The 19,168-nt window shown below is 40.5% G+C and overlaps 2 protein-coding genes across 2 annotated transcripts; both read left to right on the top strand.

The window, feature by feature from the left end:
* Nucleotides 1-5,817: 5,817 nt before the first annotated feature.
* Nucleotides 5,818-6,774, top strand: LOC116867478 (olfactory receptor 10G2). Its single transcript, XM_032857103.1, has one exon. It carries the CDS (start codon nt 5,818-5,820, stop codon nt 6,772-6,774), a length of 957 nt encoding a protein of 318 aa, XP_032712994.1.
* Nucleotides 6,775-16,964: 10,190 nt separating this feature from the next.
* Nucleotides 16,965-17,668, top strand: LOC116867549 (pre-mRNA-splicing factor SPF27-like). Its single transcript, XM_032857172.1, has one exon. It carries the CDS (start codon nt 16,965-16,967, stop codon nt 17,640-17,642), a length of 678 nt encoding a protein of 225 aa, XP_032713063.1. The 3' UTR covers nt 17,643-17,668.
* The last annotated feature ends 1,500 nt before the right edge of the window (nt 17,669-19,168 follow it).

Below are 19,168 nucleotides of genomic sequence, written 5' to 3'. Positions count from 1 at the left end.
TCCCAGGGTCCTGGGATTGAGCCCTGCATCTGGCTCCCTGCTCAGTGGGAAGCCTGCTTCTCCTTCTCCAGCTCCCCCTGCTTGTGTTCCCTCTCTTGTTGTGTCTTTCTCTGTTAAATGAATGAATAAAATCTTAAAAAAAAAAAAAAGAAGGAAGAAAGAAAATATAACACCTATCTTTAAAAATAGTAATAATAATAATAATGAGGATCTTGGGGACTGTAGTTCTCACAGGGGAAATGTCTCAGGGTAGAACTCCCAAGAGGTAAGTAGTTCTCTACAAATCTCTTGATAGTGTTTAAAAAAAAAACTCAATCGAAGAAGATCTAGCTAATTGTGTAACTGATGCAAAATTCAAGGCACTTAAGAAGTCTCAATCTAGAAAGAGCATCCAAGGGCAGAGGATCTCATAGGCTATTAGCATAGTCAATGTTTCTTTCCCCCTGGAAGATTTTAATTCCATTCCAAAGCAGAGACCTGGTTACCTATAACCACAAGCCCAGGGGATGCTCTGAAGAACTCTTTCCTCGTGTGCTCCGACATCGCGCCTGGGAAAAGCCAGCTTCTCCACCATTTGGCTGCTGTGTTCACGTGAGTCCAGCAAGGGAAGCAGTCCTAATAGGAGTCAATTCACAATAGGAGCAAAGACTAAATTTCCACAAATTAAAAGTTTCAGTAACTTTGTCAAAAACTGTATGTAGTCTGTCTTTCCCCGCCTTCTTCCTTATTCACAAAGTTAATATAATTAGCATATGAATTTTGAACTAAATCAGCCTTTCTCCAGATTCAGGAACTTTCTTCTCTGAATTGAGAAAAAGAGTTTTAAACATTTATCTTGTCTTTTTCTTTTGTATTTTGAGGGAGGTAATAAGGCAATATAAATACTTGGTTCCTGCGTGGCTCAGTCTTTAAGCATCTGCCTTCAGCTTGGGTCATGATCCCAGAGTCCTGGGATCGAGCCCTGAATCCTGCTTCTGCTCATCGGGGAAGCCTGCTTCTCCCTCTCCTGCTCCTCCTGCTTGTGTTCCCTCTCTCACTGTCTCTCTCTTTGTCAAATAAATAAATAAAATGTTTTTAAAAATACAATATAAATGCTGTAACAAATTTAGTGTTAACTGAGCCAACACAGTCAGGAACAAGGGGTTTTAACCTTTCTTTTCCCAGTGGTGAGAGGAGTCAATTTACTTCAAGGTTGGAAGGCCTTCCATTTCAGACCTTTTCTTTTCCTTTCTCTTCCTTTCTTTTCTTTTTAAGATTTATTTATTTATTTATTTGTTTATTTTTTACAGAATGAGCATGTGGGGGAGGAGGGAGGGACAGAGAAAGAGAGAAAATCCTGAAGCAGACTCCCCGCTTAGCAGGAAGCCCAACCCAGATCTCCACCCCAGGACCCCGGGAACATGACCTGAGCAGAAATCAAGAGTCGGATGATCAACTGACTGAGCCACCTGGGTGCCCACATTTCATACCTTTTCTTTCTTTCTTTTTTTTTAAACATTTTATTTATTCACTTGACAGAGAGAGTGATCACAAGGAGGCAGAGAGGCAGGCAGAGAGGGGGAAGCAGGCTCCCCACTGAGCAGAGAGCCCCATGCGGGGCTCGATCCAAGGACCCTGAAATCAGGACCTGAGCCGAAGGCAGAGGCTTTAACCCACTGAGCCTCCCAGGCGCCCCTTCATATCTTTTCTTAAACAAACTTTGTTTTTCCTCATTTATAGTGCATGGACACTGATGGGATAATTAGAAAAAAATATGGGTTCTGTCTCCTCACTGCACGCAAACTCTGTTCATTCTCCATGCTCTGCCTCTGCCCGGGCTGCCTCATGGTCTGAGTCTGGTCCTAAAGGCAAACAAGGGTGAACAACTCAATGCTGGGTCATTCCTCTGCCTCAGCATTAGTGATGCACATCTGTTCAACATGGAGAAGCCCTCAACTCTAAGTTGCCCTATACAAAACCCCAGTTCAGTGTAGACATACCAGAGAGAGGCCAAACCTCTGGAATAACCTTTTTTTTTTTTTTACAAGTAAAAGAGGCACTGCCTGCAAAGGGCTCAAAGTGAGTTTGCCTCCTAGTGAAGGGGAGCCCAGCAACCTATGACTTCTATCTGACCCTCTAAAGGAAGATGCTTGTATCTGACCCTGTAAAGAGGATCTCACCCTCCCTGACTTTGCTCTCTTCATGCCACCCTCTTTCATCCCTAGAAATCTCTCCCTTGAATTTCCAGGCCAAAGCCCCTGTACCTAATATTTGCTATTTTAAATATTGATTATATCAGAGATATCACTAGCTTCTTATTTTAATTGTATACTTTTGATATTAAGTTGCAACTGTTGCCCCAAGAGACTCCTATATAAGATGGTCAAAACTGCTTTGTTCACTCGGCCAAATGACTGGAAATGCCCCAAATTTGCATCCTTAGGAGAATAAGAAAATAAATTGTGCTGCACAGATGGAATAGAATAGTATAGAGTAATGAAAGTGATTTCTTCAATGTGGGTAAATCATGTTGATGGGGAAAAAAGACATAGAAAAAAGTATGATTCCATTTATATAAAGATTAGAAATACATTATTTAATGATGCATAAACAAGCAAATTACAAACACAAAATTCAGAAGGGCTGTCATCTGGTACATATGGAAATGCTCAAAGATTAAACTGTTTATGTATTTTATACATTTTTGTGTATATACAATATTTCATTAAAAATAGTTATCTAGGGGCATCTGGGTGGCTCGGTGGGTTAAAGCCTCTGCCTTCAGCTCAGGTCATGATTCCAGGGTCCTGGGATCCCAGGCTCTCTGCTCAGCAGGGAGCCTGCTTCCTCCTCTCTCTGCCTGGCTCTCTGCCTACTTGTGATCTCTGTCTGTTAAATAAATAAATAAAATCTTTTTTTTTTTTTAATAGCTACCTAGCTCTGTCCACTGAATAGGCCTAAATGCATTAACCAATCCAGCACTCTGGTCTCCAAATGCTATTTCCTATTGAAAAGAATAAGGACTCTTTGGGAAAAGGGCTGATTTCAGGTATAGAACAAGGGAATACACAAGACAAACTTGAAAATCTTGTCTTAGACTAAAAGGAAGATGCTGGGATTACCAGGGTTGTGTCTAAAGAATTCAGAAGTCAATATGAACAGCTTCCCATTGACAAAGATGGGAAAGTTTGAGCACCCATAAGGATAAAAAAATGCAATAAATTGAAAATAAAAAAAATTGCAACTATCTTATAAGGTGGGCTTAACCATACCAAATACTATTTAAAACAAGAAATTTTGGAAACCATATCAAGTTAGCCACCATGTGGATACTTCAAATGGTCTTTTATTTTCTTACTTAGTTTTTTTATGAACACTGAATGTTATATGAAACTAAGGAATTGTTGAACACTACATCAAAAACTAATGGTGGGGCACCTTGGTGGCTCAGTCATTAAGGGTCTGCCTTCCGCTCAGGTCATGATCTCAGGGTCCTGGGATCAAGCCTGCATCTGGTTCCCTGCTCAGCAGGAAGCCTGCTTCTCCTTCTCCCACTTCCCCTGCTTGTGTTCCTGCTCTTGCTATGTCTCTCTCTGTCAAATAAATAAATAAAATCTTTTTTCAAAAAAGTCTTATTTGTTGGAGGTCAAATAAGGTCTTCAAATAATAACACACTAAAAGTCAAATCCTACAATAATCAATCTATTTTAATCCAAATCACTAGAACCAATAAACTAGTTAGGTCAATCAATAAAGTTAAATAACATTCTAGAGCAAAAAGAAAACATGGATGACGACTTTGACTTTATTTACATTGGGGACAGACTCACATTGCTGAAGTATGTGGCCAATCCCTCATCCTACAGTCTTGACTGTGTGACATAAAGCACAAGAGATGTGATCACACAGGGAAATGGGATGCAGGATGAAGCAGAGTTGGCAAAGGCTATTCAGTCAGCCAATCAGCCAACAAATATTTATTAATTATATATTTTTTTAAAGATTTTATTGATTTATTTGACAGAGACACAGAGAGAGAGGGAACATAAGCAGGGGGAGTGGGAAAGGGAGAAGCAGGCTTTCCACCGAGCAGGGAGCCTGATGGGGACTCAGTTCCAAGACCTTGGGATCATGACCTGAGCCGAAGGCAGACGCTTAACGACTGAGCCACCCAGGCGCCCCTATTTATAATCTTCCTGTTACCAAACACTGTGGCAAGTACTGCAGATACAGTAAAAGAACAGAACAGGGTGCCTGGGTAGCTCAGTTGGTTAAGCGACTGCTTTCAGCTCGGGTCATGATCCTGGAGTCCCGGGATCGAGTTCCGCATCGGGCTCCCAGCTCCACGGGGAGTCTGCTTCTCTCTCTGACCTTCTCCTCGCTCATACTCTCTCTCACTGTCTCTCTCTCAAATAAATAAATAAAGTATTAAAAAAAAAAAAAAGAACAGAACATATTTGGTCTTTGCTCTGAAAGAGCTCATAATCTAGTAGAAGAAACCAGTAAGCATTTAGGCAAATAGTTCTCATTATACTGCACTGCAATCACCATTTATAATATAAACTCTGATCTCCCAGAAGATTGTCTTCTAAGGGAGAAAAATTCTTCCCAAAGGAGATGACAGCCAATTGTGTTCTGAGCAGTGAGACCATGTTAAGATCAATCAGTATTTTCCAGGAAGAGTGGGTCCAGTAGGTCCTTGGTTCTCCAAGGGAACTAAAGGAAGGAAGATGATAGAAATATGTAAGGGCCAGGGGCTCCTGGGTGGTTCAGTCAGTTAAGCATCCACCTGATTTCGTCTCAGATCATGATTTCAGGATTGTGGGATCGAACCCCATGTCAGGCTCAGCATTCAGCCTGGAATCTACTTAAGATTCTCTCCTTCCCTCCTCCCTCTCTCTCTCTTAAATAAATCTTTACAAAAAATATGTGAGGCCAGACCTCAAAGGTACTTGTAGATCATGGCAGGAGATATTTTGAGGAGAAGTCAGAGACCAAGAATAGGGATAGTAATTATGGAGTAATTGTTCTGCTCTGCTCCATGACATCAGAATCCACGTCTCTATGGTACAGACCCATCATATGCACTAACATTATTATTCAGACACAACCTTATGCCTTGGCCTTCCAATACTTGTAATAGTGTCTCCCATTGAAGGATAATTTCAAGGAGTACCGTGGTGGTTCAGCTGGTTAAGTGTCTGACTCTTGATTTCAGCTTAGGTAATGATCCCATGGTCATAGATGGAGACCCTTGTCAGGCTCCATGCTCAGCTGGGAGTCAGCTTGAGATTCTCTCTCTCTTCTCCTTCTCCTTCTTTCTCTTCCCCTAGCTCATTCTCTCTCTCTCTCTCTCTCTCTCTCTCTCATTCTCTCATAAACAAATAAATCTTTTTTAAAAAGAAAAGGAAGAAGAAGGAGGAGCATTTCAGGACACCTAGAGACTAACTAGCCTCTGAGGGCTTGTCTTGAAGAGCAAACACAGACGACTGATGGCAAATGCTTTCCACTTTAAAATATAGAAGTTCTTGGGGCGCCTGGATGGTTCAGTCAGTTAAGTGTCTGCCTTTGGCTCAGGTCATGATCTCAGAGTCCTAGAATGAAGCCTTGAATCTGCCTCCCTGCTCAACAGGGAGCTTGCTTCTCCCTTGCCTGCTTGTGCTCTCCCTCTCTCTCTAAAATAATTAAAATCTTTCAAAAAATAAAAAATAAATAAAATTAAATAGAGAAGTTCTCTGTTCTCTGTTTCCCTCCTAGAGGGAAGCATTCTCTCACTACCTCTTATGTATATTTCCCTTGTCTGACTTCACCATTCATCTTAGCAGACTACAGAAAGACATGCGAGAGACCAAAAATATATCCCTGGACACAGTGGTGACAGACTTCATTCTCCTGGGCTTACCTCATCCCCCGAGTCTGAGGACCCTCCTCTTCCTAGTCTTCTTCAACATTTACATCCTGACTCAGCTGGGGAACCTGCTCATTCTGCTCACTGTGTGGGCTGACCCAAAGCTCCATGCTCGCCCCATGTACATTCTTCTAGCCGTGCTCTCATTCCTGGACATGTGGCTCTCCTCAGTCATTGTCCCTCGAGTTTTTCTAAACTTTACTCCCACCAGCAAGGCAATCCCCTTTGGGGGCTGTGTGGCTCAACTGTATTTCTTTCACTTCCTGGGCAGCACCCAGTGCTTCCTCTACACCTTGATGGCCTACGACAGGTACCTGGCAATATGCCAGCCCCTGTGCTACCCCGTGCTCATGAATGGGAGGTTATGCACCATCCTCGTGGCTGGAGCTTGGGTGGCTGGCTCCATCCATGGGTCTATCCAGGCCACCTTGACCTTCCATCTGCCCTACTGCGGGCCCAACCAGGTGGATTATTTTTTCTGTGACATCCCTGCAATATTGAGACTGGCCTGTGCTGACACAACCATCAATGAGCTCGTGACCTTTGTGGACATTGGGGTGGTGGCAGCCAGTTGCTTCATGTTAATTCTGCTCTCCTATGCCAACATAGTCCACGCCATCCTGAAGATCCGCACTGCCAATGGGCGGCGCCGAGCCTTCTCCACCTGTGGCTCCCACCTAACCGTGGTCACTGTCTACTATGTGCCCTGTATCTTCATCTACCTTAGGCCAGGCTCCAAGAGTCCCCTGGATGGAGCAGTGGCTGTGTTTTACACTGTTGTCACTCCGTTTCTGAACCCCCTCATCTATACCCTGAGGAACCAGGAAGTGAAGTCTGCTCTGAAGAGAATAACAGCAGGTCGAGGGGCCACCAGTGAAAATAAGTAACTACAGGCTCAGGGACTACCTGCTTCGCGATTGTTACCACACCTTTCAGCTACTGCTGTGTGTGACAAACATTCCAAAATAGATGCTGGCTTAAGCTGGACTGAATGTAATTCTATGAAGAAGCTTCTAGTGCTATATTTAACCTCAATAACTTGGCCAGAACTGTTTTTTACTTTTCTGACCCACCTCTCAGGAGAAAGCACATTCTACACAAACAATGAATATGAGGAATAAATACTCTACTGAGGAGGAGGGGGATTATTCCAGGAAAATTTGGGGGAAACCAGTATAATGCTGCCACAGCACCCTTCATCCATTGCCTCACTCATGTTTTCCCAAAACCTCTAGGCATTCGGGATTGCTTTGCTCCTATCGAGATGAGTAACCCTCCAATCTGGAACATTCACTTCAGAATTTTAAGTGAGAGGAAAACAAACCTCTAATTCTTTAAAGCACTGATTTGTAATTGGATTACTTTATTACAGCATCTTTATCTCATCCTTATTAATAATTCACTCAATCAGCAATTTTTTTAAGCTAAAACAGCACCAGAAAAGACTTCTGAACTACATCTAAATTGTCCAAAGTATCCAGAAAAACTTTTGGCTAGTTATCATAATGTCAAATAGTCAAAGATATGGAAGGCACCTGGTCAGTCATTCAGTGGAACAGTTACTCACACAACATCCCTCTGACCAGGCCAGTGTGATATGAAATGACCTCGACTTACCCACTGTGACCTGTCCTCGTCTTATTGGAGGAACAAAAAAATACTTGAAAAAAGCTGGGAAGACAGGACTCACTTAAAATATAAGAGCAAGTGTGAAAATCTCTTTCAAGAAAATGAAGGACAATGGTTACAGCATCTTACATTCCCACCAAGAGTGGATAAGGCTTCCCTTTTCTCCACAGCATCACCAACACTTGTTTTCTGTTTTGTTTTGTTTTGTTTTTTTTAAAAGATTTTTTATTTATTTATTTGACAGACAGAGAGAGAGAGAGAGAGATCACAAGTGGGCAGGGAGGCAGGTAGAGAAAGAGGGGGAAGCAGGCTCCCTGCTGGGCAGAGAGCCCGATGTGGGGCTCGATCCCAGGACCCTGAGATCATGACCTGAGCCGAAGGCAGAGGCCTAAGCCACTGAGCCACCCAGGCGCCCCTTTGTTTTGTTTTTAATAACAGCCATCCTAATGGGTCTGAATTGGTACCTCACCGTAGCTTTGGTTTGCATTTCTGAATGACAAGTGATGTTGAACATCCTTTCATGCGCTTGTTGGACATTTGTAGGTCTTCTTTACAGAAATGTCCATTTGGGTCTATTGCCCATATTTGAGTAAGATTTTTCATTTTTTGTTGTTGATGAGATTTAGCAGTTCTGGATATTGTTTATCAGATATATAATTTGCAAATATTTTCTCTCATTCTATGGATTGCCTTTTTATTCTGTTAATAGTGTTTTTTAATGTACATTTTTAATTTCCATGAAGTCAAACTTGTCTATGTTTCTTTTGCTACCTGTGCCTTTGAGGTCATAACCAAAAAATCATTGCCAAAGCCAATATTGTGAAGTTTTTGTCCTAAGTTTTCTCCTAAGACTTGTATTGGTTTAGGTCACTACAGTTAGATCTTTGATGAGTTAATTTATGCATATGGTGTTAGGTAAGGTTACAACTTCATTTTTTTATGTGTCGCTATCCAGTTTTCCCAGCACCACTTGTTGAAAAGACTGTCCTTTCCCCCAGTGAATGGTCTCAGTACCCTTGTCAAAAAATCATGAGATTAGGGGCAACCTGGGTGGCTCAGTTGTTAGGCATCTGCCTTCAGCTCAGATCATGATCCCAGGATCTTGGCATCGAGCCCCACATCGGGCTCCCTGCTTGGCAGGAAGCCTGCTTCTCCCTCTCCCACTCCCCCTGCTTGTGTTCCTTCTCTCACTCTGTCTCTCTCTGTCAAATAAATAAATAATTCTTTTTTAAAAAATCATGTGACTACATCTTCAAGGGTTTATTTCTGGGATCTTTATTCTATTTCATTCATCTGTGTGTCTCTATGCCAAAAACACACTTCTGATTACTATAGCATTGTCGTTAAGTTTTAAAATCAGAATTGTGAATCTTCCAGTTTCGTTCTTTTTTGTAGGAATGCTGACAACAGTGATTCTATATTTTTCATGCTTGCTCAATGACCTCTCTCCAGGCTACAGATTCCAAGCCACATGGAGGTTAATGTATGTCCTCACCAGAATCCAGGAAGGCTTGCTCTGAGCATTCCTAAAGAGGCACACAGATGGCTCCACTTTAGGTAATTAGTGGAGACAACTGATGCACAGAAGACCCCTCTTTAGATAAGTAATAGAGATCCTCTAGCACACAGATGGTTCCACTTTGGATAACTACCCTGTAACCTCACCACCATGCCCCTCTCTACAAAAATGGGATTAAGTTCTGGCTTGGGTAGAGAATAGCAGTGGAAGATGAGGGTCAGAATGACCGTGTACTACCTGGATTGTCCAGCCCTATGGATTCCCTCCCCCACACGTCCTGTCAGCAAGTTACCCTGAATAAAATTATATGACTTACTTCATTTTTCAGTCTTAAAGTGACTTCTCAGCTGGAGGATATTTTACCGACCGTCCTCCACCTTCTAACATTTTTCAAGATTGCTTTGACTCTTCAGGGATCCTGGAGATTCCATATGAATTTTAAGATGAGTTTTTCTAGTTCTGCAAAAAAAAACTGTCGTTTGGGATTTTGAGAGGGATTACATTGAGTCTGTAGGTCACTTTGAGCAGTATTGACTCTTTTTAAGTATTGACATTTTAATGATATTAAGTCTGTCAATCTATGGCCATCGTGTGTGTTTCCATCTATTTGTGAAATTAAATTTAAATTTAATTAAATTTCTTTAAAATTCTTCAATTTTTGGTCGCCTGGGTGGCTCAGTGGGTTAAGCCTCTGCCTTCGGCTCAGGTCATGATCTCAGGGTCCTGGGATCAAGCCCCACATCGGGCTCTCTGCTCAGCAGGGAGCCTGCTTCCCCCTCTCTCTCTGCCTGCCTCTCTGCCTACTTGTGATCTCTCTCTGTCAAATAAATAAATAAAATCTTTAAAAAAAAAATTCTTCAATTTTTTAGACAATGTTTTGCAGTTTTCATTGTACAAACCTCTCACCTCCTTGGTTAAGTTTTAATTCCTAAATATGTATTTTTTTTATATTTTATTTATTTGGCAGAGAGAGACAGCAAGAGAGGGAACACAAGCAGGGAAAGTGGGAGAGGGAGAAGCATGCTTCCCGCTGAGCAGGAAGCCCTATGCAAGTCTCAATCCCAGCACCCCAGATCATGACCTGAGCAGAAGGCAGACGATTAATGACTGAGCCACCCAGGGGCCCCAACATGTATTATTTTTTATGTTACTTTAAATGGAATCATTTTTGTAATTTCTTTTTCAGATTGTGCATTATGTATAGAAATACAACTGATCTTTATGTGTTGACTCTGTATCCTGCTACTTTGCTGAATTCATTTTTAGTATTTCTAACCATTTGTGTTTGTGTGTGTATAATATTAAGGGTTTTAAATATTAAAAATCATATCAGCAAACAAATCATTTTACTTCTTCCTTTCCAATTTTGATGCCATTTACTTATTTATTTATTTATTTTACTAATTGCTCTGGCTAGAACTTCAAGAACTTTGTTGAATAAAAGTGGTGAAAACAAGTCTTGTTCCTGGTCCTTGCCTTGTCCCTGAGCCTAGAGGATATGTTTTCAGCTTTTCACCATTGAATACGATGTTTGCTATAGGTCTTTCATATATGGCTTTTATTATGATGAGGTGGTTATTTTTCTATTCCCAGTTTAAGTGTTTTTAATCAAGAAAAAGTACCGAATTTTGTCAAATGCTTTTTCTGCATCTATTGAGAGATCATGTGTTTTTCCCCTTCATTTTCTTGATGTAACATACATTGACTTTCATATGTCGAACCATTCTTACATTCGAGAATAAATTATATTTGGTCTTGGTGTATAATCCTTTTAATATGCTGCTGAATTCTGCTGCTAATATTTTATTGAGGATTTTTGCATCAATGTTCAAAAAGGACATTGGTTTGTAGTTTTCTTGTAGTCTTTTTATGGCTTTGATAGCAAGGTAATGCTGGCCTCATAGAATGAGTTAGTGTTCACTCCTCTTCAATTTTTGGAAAAGTTTGAGAAGGATTGGTATTAATAGTACTTCTTTAACTATTTGGTAGAATTACCAGTGAAGCATCAGGACCAGGGCTTTTCTTTGTTGGGAGATTTTTTATTACTTATTTTTTACTAATTATAGGTCTTTTCAGACTCTGTTTCTTCACAATTTAGTCTTGGGAGGTTTCGTATTGCTAGGAATTTGTTCATTTTATCTAGGTTATCCAATTTTTTGGTATACAGCCGTTCATAGTACTCCCTTATTCTTTTTATTTCTATAAAAGTGATAGTAATATCCCCTCTTTCTTCACTGATTTTTAGTGCTTTAAGTGTTCCATCTTTGTTTCTTAGTGAATCTGTGTAAAGCTTTGTCAATTTCTTTTTTTTTTGCTTTGTCAATTTCTTTGATCCTTTTCTTTTCATTGACATTCTCTATTGTTTTTCTATTCTCTATTTCATTTATTTGTGTCCTAATATTTTATTATTCCCATCTGCTAACTTTGTATTTAGTTTTTCTTTTTCTAGATCCTTTAGTTTTAAAGGTAAGTTGTTTTTATAATTTTTTAATAATTTTTTTAAAGTTTTCTTTAAGTGCTTTCTAAACCAAACATGGACCTTGAACTCATGAGTTCACAAGATCAAGAGTTGCATGCTTGGGAGGCCTGGGTGGCTCAGCTGGTTAAATGTCTGCTTTTGGCGCAGGTCATGATCCCAGGGTCATAGGATCAAATCCCACATCTGGCTTCTTGCTCAGTGGGGAGCCTGCTTCTCTCTCTACCAGCTGTTCCCTCTGCTTGTGTTCTCTCTCTCTCTCTCTGACAAATAAATAAAAATAAAATCTTTAAAAAAAAAAAAAGAGTTGCATGCTCTACCATTGAGCCAGCTAGATGTCCCAGTAAATTGTTAATTGAGATTTTTCTCATTTTTGGTTTGATTTGATTTGCGGGGTGTGTGTGTGTGTGTGTGTGTTTCTTTTTTAAGTAATCTCTGCACCCAATGTGAGGCTCCAACTCACAACCCTGAGATCCAGAGTCACATGGTCTATGCACTGTGCCAGCTAGGCACCCTAAGATATTTCTTGGGGGTTTTTGTTGTTTGGTTTTGTTTTTGTTTTTGTCTTTAAGATTGTATTTATTTATTTGACAGAGACACAGCGAGAGAGAGAACACAAGCAGGGGGAGCGGCAAAGGGAGAGGCAGGCTTCCCGCGGAGCTGTGAGCCCGATGTGGGGCTCGATCCCAAGACCCTGGGATCATGACCTGAAGAGAACGCAGATGCTTAATGACTAAGCCACCCAGGCACTGTATTTCGTGGTTTTTAATGTAGACATTTATAGTTCTAAGTTTCCCCTTAGCACTACATTCACTGTATCCCATAAGTTTGAGTATGTCATATTGTTTTCATTCATCTTTATTTTCTAATTTCCTTTGTGATTTCTTCTTTAGTCCATTGGTTGTTTAAAAGTGTATTGTGGGGGCACCTGGGTGGTTCAGTGGGTTAAAGCCTCTGCCTTCGGCTCAGGTCATGATCCCAGAGTCCTGGGATCAAGCCCCACATGGGGCTCTCTGTTCAGCAGGGATCCTGCTTCCTCCTCTCTCCCTACCCACTTCTCTGCCTACTTGTGATCTCTCTCTGTCAAATAAATAAATAAAATCTTTAAAAAAAAAAAATAGGGGGCGAGTGGGTGGCTCAGTGGGTTAAAGCCTCTGCCTTCAGCTCGGGTCGCGATCCCAAGGTCCTGGGATCGAGCCCCACATCAGGATCTCTGCTCAGCAGGGAGCCTGCTTCCTCCTCTCTCTCTGCCTGCCTCTCTGCCTACTTGTGATCTCTGTCAAATAAATAAATAAAATCTTAAAAAAAATGAAAATAATAAATAAAGTGTATTATGTTGGGGTGCCTGGGTGGCTCAGTGGGTTAAAGCCTCTGCCTTCAGCTCAGGTCATGATCCCAGAGTCCTGGGATCGAGCCCTGTATTGGGCTCTCCGCTCAGCGGGGAGCCTGCTTCCTCCTCTCTCTCTGCCTGCTTCTCTGCCTACTTGTGATCTCTCTCTGTCAAATAAATAAATAAAACCTTAAAAAAAAAAAGTGTATTGTTTGGGGGGCGCGTGGGTGGCTCAGTGGGTTAAGCCTCTGTCTTTGACTCAGGTCCTGGGATCCAGCACTGTATTGGGCTCTCAGCTTAGCAGGGAGCCTGCCTCCCCCTCTCCCACTGCCTGCTTCTCTGACTACTTGTGATCTCTCTCTCTGTCAAATAAATAAGTAAAATCTTTTTTTAAAAAGGTGTTTTGTTTGGGGGGGCCCCTGGGTGGCTCATTCATTAGGTATCTGCCTTCAGCTCAGGTCATGATCCCAGGATCCTGGGATTGAGCCCTACATTGGGCTCCCTCTCCCCCTGCTGGTTTTCCCTCTCTCGCTGTCTCTCTCTGTCAAATAAATGAATAAAATCTAAAAAAAAAAAAAAAAAAAAAATTATTGTTTGGGGGCAGCTGGGTGGCTGAGTCAGTTAAGTGTCCAAATCTTGATTTTGGATCAGGTCATGATCTCCCAGCATCTGGCTCCATGCTCAGCAGGAAGTCTGCTTCGATTCTCTTCCACTCTCTCTGTCCCTCCCAGGCTCTCTCTCTTTTTCTCTCTAAAATAAATAAATAAACAAACAAATAAATAAAATTTTTTTTAAGTGTATTTTTTGGGGGTACCTGGCTGGGTCAGTTGGTAGAGCATGCAACTCTTGATCTCAGAGTCCTAAGTTCAAACCCCACATTGGGCATAGAGTTTGCTTAAAGAAAAAAAGTGTGTTGTTTAATTTCAACAATTTTGTGAATTTTCTAGTTTATAGTTTTCCTTTTACTAACTTCTAACAATCTCATCATGATCAGAAAACATATTTTGTGCAGTGTCTATCTGTTTCAAATACATTGATACTTAATCTGTGGCCTAATATATGGTCTACCCTGAAAACTGTCCCATGTGCACTTGAGAAGAATGTGTATTCTGTTTTGGGGTAGAATATTCTGTATAGTCTATTAGGTCTAACTGGCCTTTTGTTGTTTAAGTCCTCTATTTCCTTATCTTTTATTGTTCCAAAACAAGATAAGTTTCAGAACATGTGAATGTGGCAATAAGAAGACATCCATGACTAGTAACAACCACACTAGTTTTTTGGGGTTTTTGCTTTGTTTTGTTTTGTTTAGTTTTTCTAAAATTTCTTTTTTGGAAGAGAAAAGAAATCACAGATATGAAATCATCCACAAGCATTATGAGCCCCACAGATTTTGTCCCAGCTGATGTTACAAAATCAGAAAAAGCTAAAAATTAAGTATCCCAGGAAACAAACCAAGATTTTGGTCTTGTCTCCTCACAGGGGTCCTATTACAATATTCCCCCAGCTACATGTCTCACATACCCTAATCAACTCTGGGGAAAATAAAAGAAGTAACAGAACACAAGGGAGACCAACCTTAGCAGTTACCTTCACCAGGGGTCACAACTCTTCCCCCAGCATAAGGCAATTGGAGTAGGATGTTTACAAATAAACAAGCAAATAAATCAACTTTCAGTAATTTAGTCCTCCATTTTGACCCAGCCAGAACTGCCTAATTAGGTCTCCTGCCATGAGCTCTTCACAACAACTACTGCTGACCCTGTGGGATCCAAAACCATTGAAATCTCTCTAGGAACAGACTTATATCCCTTCTCTCAGACTGAAAGAGGGTTTTCTGTGGATACTGACACCTGCAGATAAAGGGGATTCTCTCTCCCCCAAGTAATACTTGCCATTGTCCGGTCCCTTTTTCCAGAATCCATCATCATCCACAGGATTTGATCACTGATGTGAAGAAGAGCTGAAAAGAGAGGAAAATAGAGGAAGATACTCCCAAATATTGATGAACACAGAGTAAGTTTCAGATATAGATAAATGTTGGGTCCATACACTGTGCAAAGGGTTTCATCCCTCTCGGTCACTTCAGCTCTCAATGTCTTTCCTTGTCTATTCAATAGATTTTTTTTCCTGCTTTTACAGAAATTCTCTTTACTACTCTGTTAAGACTATGCAGCTACCTTTTAGCTACTTTATATCAAGATAACCTTATTTCCACAAGACTTTTATTGGTTACATATTTATCCAAAGCTACCTTTCTTCAGAGGTTCATTCACTGCCTAGATTGCATATCAACCAGAACAGGTAAGACTATCTAGAGTTCTATGGTGGTTTCATATCTGCTCCTTGCTATTTGTTCCTTTTCGGCTCCCTTCCCCCACCTGTAAGACAGGATAGATAGGAGTAAAATTGTAATCTCCTTTCTATGTTAGTGAAAATGTTAGACATGTCAAATTCATTGTTCTAACAAGGGTTTTACATGTTAATAGAAATGTTTTATCTCATTTCTCAGACTTAATAATTCAAATTTTTTCTCATCTCATTGCACATGTATATATTCATTCTAATGTTATTCCTCTACATCATTTTCCAATTTACATGTCTTATTAGAAAATTCAGAAAATGGCAATAGATCATCTAAGTTTTCTAAATATTTGAGTTGCTTTTTTTAAAAAAATAATTTATTTATTTGAGAGAGAGAGAACTTGAGTGGGGGGCAGTGCCACGGGCAGAGGGCAGAAACAGACTCCCTGCTGAACAGGGAGCCCAACACAGGGCTCAATCCCAGGACTCTGAGATTATGACCTGAGCTAAAGTCAGACATTTAACCAACTGAGCCACCCAGGTGCCCCTGAGATGCTTTTTTTTTTTTTTTTTAAGATTTTTTTTTTATTTATTTATTTGACAGAGATCACAAACAGGCAGAGAGGCAGGCAGAGAGAGAGGAGGAAGCAGGCTCCCCACGGAGCAGAGAGCCCGATGTGGGGCTCAATCCCAGGACCCTGGGATCATGACCAGAGCCGAAGGCAGAGGCTTTAACCCACTGAGCCACCCAGGCACCCCCCCCCGACATGCTTTTTATAAATTAAAAGAGAGTCTATTGAGTCAATAGTATTAAAAAAAAATTTTTTTTTGTTTGTATGTTTGTATTTACTTCATGGCTATTTGAGAGATAGGTGACTGGAGTTAAGTATGTATTTGGGACCAGAATTAAGCAAAAATCATCTGCCAAAATGGGCTCAAAGTGTCAATGTGCCCTTTGCCTTGTTTGAGAAGTACCTGATCCCCTGCTCAGATCAGTCACTAACAAATTTTTAATGATCAACTTTATAGGTATATACAATCCTTTTGTGATCCACTAATTATTCCCACATCTTTTTTAAACATGCTTATACTAGTAGACTTTTTATATTTACTATCCTGTCACAATTCAAAGACATACTGTATAAACACCTTCACACTCTAAATCTCTGTAAAATAAAAATACTGCTATGCCCCCAGGCAATGGTCTACTTCCCAAAGAAAGGTTCAGTGTGCTAGAATGCCTGACAAGGAAAGAAGATGGTCTACTTCACAGATGCATAGTAACAAATATTGACTCTTGTTTGATTTTAGAACTTGCACTTAATTTTACATCTAGGTTTAAAAATGGAGCAGCAACACCAGTTTAGAATCTTTGATAGAATGAACCATCAAACTCTTAAAATTGTTATTCAGATCACAGACAAAGCTATGGCCTCAGGACACTGGGGATTAATAATGCCAATGAGTTCTGAAAACATCTAATGATTTAGCATCCTAAAATAACATGATTTACTCCATCATTTTGGCTTATTTGTTAAGTAAAATGTAGATACTACTGAACTGGAAACCATAAAACCAAAGGACCTGGGGTCCTTACTTTAGCACTATACAGCTGTGGGACTCCTCTTGTCATTTAACTCCTCTAAGGATCATGAGAATATACACAAAAGTAATATGTCATCGTTCTGTGAGTTCCTATCACCCTAGTCCATGAAGTTTTCATCAGGGTCCTGTTCCTTTCTCTTCATGCCACATTCTTCTTTTTCTCTGCACCTTTTTTATTAAGAGGATTTAATGCCAGAAAATTTGGGCAAGCTTCGGAATGGCGGGCACAGGCTTAGTTGCCGGAAAGGTCGTGGCAGATGCACGGCCGTATTTTGACCAAGGTTATGAAGCGCCCGGCGTGCGGGAAGCGGCTGCGGCGCTGGTGGAGGAGGAAACCCGTAGATACCGACCTACCAAGAACTACCTGAGCTACCTGACGGCCCCGGATTATTCTGCTTTTGAAACCGACATAATGAGAAATGAATTTGAAAGACTGGCTGCTCGGCAACCAATAGAATTACTTAGTATGAAACAGTATGAACTTCCAGCCCCTTCCTCGGGTCAGAAAAACGACATTACCGCATGGCAAGAATGTGTAAACAATTCAATGGCCCAGTTAGAGCATCAGGCAGTTCGAATTGAGAATCTGGAACTAATGTCACAGCATGGATGCAATGCCTGGAAAGTATATAATGAAAATCTAGTTCATATGATTGAACATGCACAGAAAGAGCTCCAGAAGTTAAGAAAACATATTCAAGATTTAAACTGGCAGCGAAAGAACATGCAGCTCACAGCTGGATCTAAATTAAGGGAAATGGAGTCAACTTGGGTATCCCTGGTCAGTAAGAATTACGAGATTGAAAGGACTATTGTGCAATTAGAAAATGAAATCTTTCAAATGAAGCAGCAACATGGAGAGGCAAACAAAGAAAATATCCGGCAAGACTTCTAAAACTACAAACTTCGTGGGAAGAAAAGAAGGCAAGCTGTGCTTTCACAGAAGATCAGGCATCTGAACTGTGAGGGAGAACTGCATCCTAAGAAAATCATCAGTGTCTAAATGTTTATTGTAGAGTGTGGACTGTTATATTTGTACATTTCAGCAAAATAAAAACTTTCATCTTGGAAAAAAAAAAAGAGGATTTAATGCATGTCAGAGCTACATCTGGGTTATTAATGACTCCGAGTAAGTAGAAGTTCATCCAGTGAATACCAAGCTTCACACTTGGAGATCTAGGATAATGGCAGTACCACAAGGAAGATGTCATAACACATCAGAGGCAAAAAGGAAGTCATCCTATTAACCTTTATCGCTAAATGAGGAAAAACTTATTAAATGTGGAAAAACTTATTTTAAAAATGGAGGAAAACTTAACTGCAACTGGAATGAGATCAAACCTAATAAGGACAGTAGGACAAATAAAACTACATCCCATCCCTCATTGTTCCCATTAAGATGGATCAAGGCACCTGGCTTAGTCAGTAGGACATGCAATTCTTGATCTCGGGGTCAGGAGTTTAAGCCCCACATTGGATGTAGAGCTTACTTTAAAAAAAAAATGGAGGAACAAAAAAGATGGATCTAAAATCTAAGGGCAAGATTAGGAAATACTATTCTCTCTGAGTGCAAAAAGAATTGGCACACTCCATGTGGACTGGAATTCCCTATCTACAGCAAATTTCCCCCAAAGAAATAACAGTTCCTAGAGACTGATTCAGAGAACATTCCCTATTACAAACAGGGAAAACAAGTAAGGAAAAATGATTAGGGAAATTAAACTCAGGAAGAAAAAGAGTAAAATTTTGTCAATATAACCCCACTACTTCCCAGAAGAAAAAAAATATTGTATCTGAAGGAAAGATTAAAGAATCCCCCTAGATGGGGGAGCTTGGGTGGTTCAGTGGGTTAAAGCCTCTGCCTTTGGCTCAGGTCATGATTCCAGGGTCCTGGGGTCGAACTCCACATTGGGCTCTCTGCTCAGCGGGGAGCCTGCTTCCCCCTCTCTCTCTGCCTGCCTCTCTGCCTACTTGTGATCTCTGTCTGTCAAATAAATAAATAAAATCTTAAAAAAAAAAAGTTCTAAAAAAAAAAAATCCCCCTAAGTAAATGTGCTGTGTAACTTATCAGGCATAATTCATTGATACATATCACAGCCTAAATCAAGTGTGTCCCATCACATTTCCTTTGCTCTGATTCAAAATTTAGAAATATGCATCTGATTCCTAATTTGATTTCCAGAGACCTTAATATTAGTAAGTGATTGCCCTGGGTAGTAAACACACTATTTCAGTCATGGGAATGAGATCTCCCACTGTAAATTAACAAATTGGTTGTTTGGGTTACATGTCATTCTCTCAGGTATTGAATAATGTGAATTGGTTTCCCAGAGCCTGATTCCTCTAGGGACACCTGATCAAATCAGGCTTCTAAATCCACAGAGTTTAACATCAGACCTCTGTGAACCCAGAAAACTATAG

The sequence above is a fragment of the Lontra canadensis genome, unplaced genomic scaffold (genome assembly GCF_010015895.1).
Source record: "Lontra canadensis isolate GAN:19392208 unplaced genomic scaffold, GSC_riverotter_1.0 scaffold12, whole genome shotgun sequence".
NCBI classification, from domain to species: Eukaryota; Metazoa; Chordata; class Mammalia; order Carnivora; family Mustelidae; genus Lontra; species Lontra canadensis.
The sequence above is the reverse complement of the archived record's forward strand: the minus strand, read 5'-3'. Positions and strand labels throughout refer to the sequence as shown.

Excerpts from the sequence above, each read along its gene's own strand:
- LOC116867478 (XM_032857103.1), top strand. The coding sequence starts at position 5,818 with ATGCGAGAGACCAAAAATATATCCCTGGACACAGTGGTGACAGACTTC.
- LOC116867549 (XM_032857172.1), top strand. The coding sequence starts at position 16,965 with ATGGCGGGCACAGGCTTAGTTGCCGGAAAGGTCGTGGCAGATGCACGG.